Source organism: Rhamphochromis longiceps, linkage group LG17 (genome assembly GCF_057381845.1).
Source record: "Rhamphochromis longiceps isolate RC_006_pf linkage group LG17, R_longiceps_female_GT1.1, whole genome shotgun sequence".
Classification (NCBI taxonomy): Eukaryota; Metazoa; Chordata; class Actinopteri; order Cichliformes; family Cichlidae; genus Rhamphochromis; species Rhamphochromis longiceps.
This window is the reverse complement of record NC_140573.1, coordinates 21,900,901-21,906,900: the sequence shown is the minus strand read 5'-3', so window position 1 is coordinate 21,906,900 and position 6,000 is coordinate 21,900,901. Positions and strand designations below refer to the sequence as shown.

The 6,000-nt window shown below is 38.2% G+C and overlaps 1 protein-coding gene across 1 annotated transcript; it reads right to left on the bottom strand.

The window, feature by feature from the left end:
* Positions 1-1,614: 1,614 nt before the first annotated feature.
* On the bottom strand, positions 1,615-4,792 carry LOC146649672 (uncharacterized). The gene is made up of 6 exons (XM_085386875.1): positions 4,569-4,792; positions 4,239-4,478; positions 3,490-3,564; positions 3,202-3,351; positions 2,783-2,842; positions 1,615-1,947 (listed from the first exon to the last, which is right to left on the bottom strand). Exons 2-6 carry the CDS (start codon positions 4,413-4,415, stop codon positions 1,843-1,845), a joined length of 567 nt encoding a protein of 188 aa, XP_085243001.1. The 5' UTR covers positions 4,416-4,478; positions 4,569-4,792; the 3' UTR covers positions 1,615-1,842.
* Positions 4,793-6,000: the final 1,208 nt, after the last annotated feature.

Here is a 6,000-nt window from a genome sequence, read left to right as displayed (position 1 = left end):
TTTTGGTCATTTAGGTGGTTTGTTTTTTGTGTGTTTCAGCATTGTTGTTTATTCATCGTCCACAGCTCTTTAGCTCTTTGTTTGGTGTTTAGCAGTAAATACTTACATTGTTACTGCTGGGTTTTGTTTATCAGTTGGTTGCTGTTTTTCTGGAATTGTTCTTTGGTAGTTTTGTGTTGTAGGCTTTTTTTTTCTGGTCATGTGTTTGTTTGTTTTTTGGATTTTATTAAGAAATTGTCAATTTTCACCCATTTTAAGGCCCAAATCTTTTTGCCAGAAGGCCTGAGTCTGCTCAGGTGTTGCTGCTTTACCTGTGGTGGAGAAAGTACATGAATATCTAAATGTATTTCACCAGACAACCCACCAGTCTTTGATTTAATGTCAACATTTTGATGTTAAAGGGCTTTGTACATTGACACAGCGTATGAGTCAAGTCACAAACACCCACTCTTTTTGTTCGCTTAGGTCGCGGTGTTGCATGTTGGCAGCGCTTCGATGCACCAGAACACGTCAGAATTCTCCACTGTCCTATTTTCCAAGCGCCAATGCTACAATAAGCTTTAACCACTGCTCACCCTGCCTGTGACTGTTACCCGTAACCTCTCAACACTTAAGAGGCCAAATACGTGCCAAGAGAGTTGCGTAATTCTGTTCAAAATGGCGTTGATTCAGTCTGGGTCAGATTTGATTGGCTGTCGCAAAGATTCAGATCAGTGTGACGCATTTTAATATGCCTATACCATGAAAGCTAATAGACACACAGAGGTGATGTAGGTTTTAACATTTTATTAGCTTTTATTTTGTTTAATTTCATTTTCATTTCAGTGACTGTCAACGTCTGAGGTGACCCATAAACTCAATAAACCAATGTGCTAATGCGTGCCAAATGATTTTTCTGTTTTTGTGACTCTTTATGCTTGTTTTTTGGTTTTTTTTGTTTTTTTTGTTTGTTTTTTTTTGGGGGGGGGGTACTGTTGTTGTTTTAGCATTTGTTGGTTCTGCGTATTTTTAAAATTAATGGGTGTACACTGCATGACAGCGATGTTGTCCACACTACGGACAACATTGGAAAGTCCCTTGCGGCGCCTCCGTGATGTGCTGGATCTTCAAAAGAGTGTGACGAGCAGTAGACTCATTCCAACACGGGACATTTTTCCTACCTGCAGCTCTCAAACTTTAGACCTCCTCTCCATGACACCTGGACAGTTTGTATCACTGCTGTTAACCTTTGGAATATTTACCTGAAGCTTGAATAGAGCACCTAACAAAACAATTAAGTATTCTGATTCTGACGGTCGGTTTCTCAACTTTGCATTCCTGTTATTTTCCTTTTACATTTGGTACTCTCATTGGCATATTTTTGGGCAGGTTGGAAGCTTACAAGGAGACCAGGGTTTTTTTTCTTATTTTCTGTCAAATATGTTTTTGGTTTTTCCCCAAAACGTGTAAAACTTGTGTAAAAGTGAACAGAAATCATGTAGCCATTGTATTATATGATTAAAAAATGAAATAAGGGGATAAAATCTTAAAAATGTTTATTTCAAAATCTTATACAGTTCATTACAGCCAACAGCAACAACATCAACATTTAAATACTGTAACAATCAGCCATAACATGGCAACGTGAGAGTCCAACGCCAGAGTCCTTTCATAGTCGGCATTAAAAAATTGTCAATAAATGTTATGATCATCAATAAATAAATCAACTCAGACCATTGACTAATCATATTTCAATCAATATAAATATTTTAACTGTATATTTATAAAATGTTAAATATGTCCTCAAATTAAATAAATGAATAAATAGAAGTATAAAAGCTGCTGGTATAAAACTTGGCGGTGTTAGGCATCAGTGCTGTTCCTCGGCTCCACGCAATAGTCCTGCAGGTAGCTGAACAGGATGTCAAGCTCACTGATTGCTTTGGTGATGCCTTTCATTTTCTCCATCTGAAGCAAACAGAAGCAAACACAGGGTGAGTTATAGGACATCCAAATATGCAGCAGAGCACCAAATCTGTATCAGTCCGCTGTTACAAATAGTCCCAAAAAGAAGCCAAAGGGAAGCCCTGCAGTTTTCAGGTATTTAGATCTGTATGTGGGCTCTTTGTCAGATTCATCAGGTTGAAGCTGACCGTTAAATTCCTGTACTATGATCATGCGGATTATCTTCTATCTTTAATCCACTTGCCATCTGGTGAATACCAAGTTGTACAAATCATCACATTACTCACTGTGTCCAACTAACAGTTTGGAATTAACTTATGAAAATGTAAATCCTCAAAGCTGATCATAAAATTTTGTCCCTTAAAACATGAATTCTGACTAATTTCTGTCATTTACGGATTAAAAAACACTGAAAACAACCTGAGAGATTGATAAAGTGTCAAAATTGTTGTCAGTTTAGTCTCTTTTGCAGTTCTGCATGATTTATTGGATTCAAATAACCCTGATTTATTTTACAGCGGCCCTTTGTTTCTGAAACAAGCTTTTTTTTATCTCCCTCCCCACATCTCTTTTACCCAGCTTTCTTCCTATTGGCTGCCCCTCTTGCGTCTGAGATGACCATGATAGTGTTTGGAGCAGTTTGAAACCACCCAGGGACTTCTTGACCTCGTTACAGAAAGCAGGTCAAAGCATGACGAGTCCACTCTTATTACTGAGCCCTCCTCCGAAGTTAATCGCCTCCTGATTTCATGATTTTTTTTTTATTCCTTCTGTGCTTCTTCTTTATAAAACAAACCTTCAGAATAAAGTTGCATTTTAAAAGAAAGTTCAATCTTACCTTCTCAAGCTTGGTGCGAAAATCCACTGCATTTTTGTGGTCATGGTACTGAGTGACATTCTGCAGAGGTACATCGAGAAAGTTAGCAACTGTTATCAGTCCCATCTCTTCTATTTATGTGTGCACGAAACCACAGAAAGTCGTTATCGATTTTAGGATCAACCACAGCGCCGCCACACATGGCTGCAAAAAGTTTGTAGTAGCTCCATCCTCCAAATGAAGGAGGAGAACTTTAAAAGCATGCAGTGATGTGGGATTTTGTCCTTTTTACAGTGGAGTTTGTGCATGTCTTGTTTAACATTTCCAATAAATACCACCCCGGTTAAAACACCTACTTATAACTTGCTAATTTGTTACACATAGAAGGCGTTTGCTTCCTGCACTGTCTGCTAAAGTAATCCATCAAGTGGAACACTTACGCAGCCGTGGGCTTGCAGGTCGGTGCTGATGCGGTGGAGGTTGGTCTTTAGCCGGTGCATTTGGGCATGGTCGTTGTTGGTGTGGTGCAGGATGTTGGTCAGGTAATAGTCCAGGATGTTGGCGTGCAGGCAGCAGATCTCCAAGTGGTGCTAAAGACAATGAAGGGAGATGAGAGGTCAGGCTGTTTCATCGTCTTGAGTGGACATATTCAGAGTACTCTGTTACAAGTACTGCTTTCAAGTCAAAGTACTGATACAAAGAAGCTGCTTAAAGTTTAGATTACTCACATCTTTAGTATTAACTCTGGGTATCACTCTCATACTGGTGTCGTCCTCGTCGTCTTTCGGCTGGATCCTCTGATACTGCAGAGACACAGAGACGTTTATTTGGATTTTCTTCATTTCATGCATTCAAGTTGAGTCAAAACAGGATCCTAAACGCTGATGGTGATGGATAATCAGCCCAGTTTGTTTTTCTCAAATATTGAACTGAATCAACTTGATTTTTAATTGTGGTTCACTCAAATTTTTTTCCTCTGGTTGATAAAATCCCTTTTAAAATGTGAATCAATGCTTAAAACCCTACGGAGCAAGATTAGTGCCAAATTAGTAAAACATTTATATGTATCAGAGATGAAATAGGCTTCCATTTATATTTTTTTGTTTTAAAAGTGGTTAAGTTTGTGCAGCATGTGGGTTAAAGTGAACACATTTACAGATTTTAGCTCCTGATTGCAAACTGTGGAGTACAAATAGTGCCAAAACTATAACCCTTTTTTTATTTTATATTTTTTAAATAATTATATATACTTTAAAGTTCAGTGTGAGACTTAAAGCCAAAATTTCTGGATTAAAGTTGATGCGTCCCTTTATATTTTTTTACCGCAGTCATTCATAAGGCAGCAGTAAATTTGAAGAATATCACCACAATTTTTTTTTAAATGCAGAATTTCTCTAATGTAAAACTACATTCAAATGTAATTCAGAATTATGTTTCTGTAACATGTCTCAAATTTACAATCAAATTGACTACTCACATGTTCTGACACTTGCCCGACGTCCCGATAGGTCTGCGGATGTCTGAGCACCGGGCTGAATGGACGGTCCACAGGGTGTGCCCGAGCCTGCTCGTCCCAGCCGAAGAAAAGCAGAAGGAGAACTGCAGCTGCAGCGGGACGGAAGAAGGAGGCGACAGTGGCAGTGTTGCGCTTCATAGTACAGGTGGATAGGTGTATCTCAGTCGTTTTAGATTGCAGAGAGAGTCTGAGAGTTTCAACCTGCAACAGAGAAACATATGAAATTAGAACAAAGTCCTGAAGAAGCTTCACCTTAAAGCAATAATTTTGCTTCTCAGAGAGAGCCCTGACCTGTTAGCAGGTGCTGCTGTGGAGAGAAGGCAACTCTGAGACGTCTTTTATACACCTCAAACCTCCGCCCCCTCGTCAGAATGTAGGCCATCAAAAAAACCTCATCAAACACACACGCGCACGCACGCAGGTCAGTGTGTTTACTGTCACACAAAAAGGAAATTAACTCTCACTCAAGGTGTGCTTGCGCAGGATCAGCAAAGAGACATTAATTATAGTTATCCAGTGACATCATTTCCTTCTTTCAGTATTGGTGTGTGTGTGTGTGTGTGTGTGTGTGTGTGTGTGTGTGTGTGTGTGTGTGTGTGTGTGTGTGTGTGTGTGTGTGTGTGTGTGTGTGTGTGTGTGTGTGTGTTGTCGTCGTCCCTGGTGGATTAAGAACTGGAATTTACACAATTGCTTGGAAGAAAAAGAAGAAGAAAAAAAACACGTCTAACCGGTCTGTGACACCTGTTTAGATGTTGCTTTATTATCTTAGTATTATGCAACACTTACCAAAAAGCGCTGACATGCAGGCTGGGTAGTAAAATGTTTTAATAAATCAATTTAAATAAAGCTGTGGAGAGGCTTTGTTTTCTAATGTATGCATTAAGATGCAACAGACATAAGAACTCCAGGACAGAGCAAACGCAGCCTCTCACACTCTGTGACAGCATCATCCTAGCTTTTCATTAGCAACATGGACATTTTTCTAAGTTTATGCTTTAAACTTGCAGCATCTTCTTCAGCCGGATGGGCCGCCATAAACAAAAACTCGTTTATAGAATTCGTCATTCAACATTCACTTCAAATAGACCAGCTTCTACAGATATTACACACATTTAAAGCATGACTTTTCATCATAAATGGTAACATGGTTTCAGTCCTTGATAAAAAAAATATATATATATTTGCACCTAAAATTACATTTAAGGAAAATGTGTATTGTATAGAAAATCTTCGACTTCAGCTCACATAACTCTTAATATTGTAGGAGTATCAGTATATGTTTAAGACATGGTTAAACACTCCCAGGCTGCACCGTCAGATATTAGACCTGTGATACATGGTGAAAAATTGTGTATATTTTAATTAACAAATTAAGAAAAAAAATACAAATTAATGCATCTTTCCATCCACTAGAATAGAATAGCCTTTTATTGCAACAAAATTGTGAGCACTCAAACTGCTGGAATAAAATATATTACACTAATAGATTCAAATGAGTTTATTAATATATATAACACAAACTGCATATAAAAAATAGCCATTTTGTAAGGAAGAAGACTCCCTACTACTATTTACATTATAATCTGTATAGCACTTTAGGAGCACCTTTAACATGATTAAAAAGCACCTTATCTAGCACTTTGTTTAGCATCGCACTTTAAGCATGGATTTGCACAGGAGAACATTTCCACACAAGAAGTTTAACTATTTATTGAATATTTTT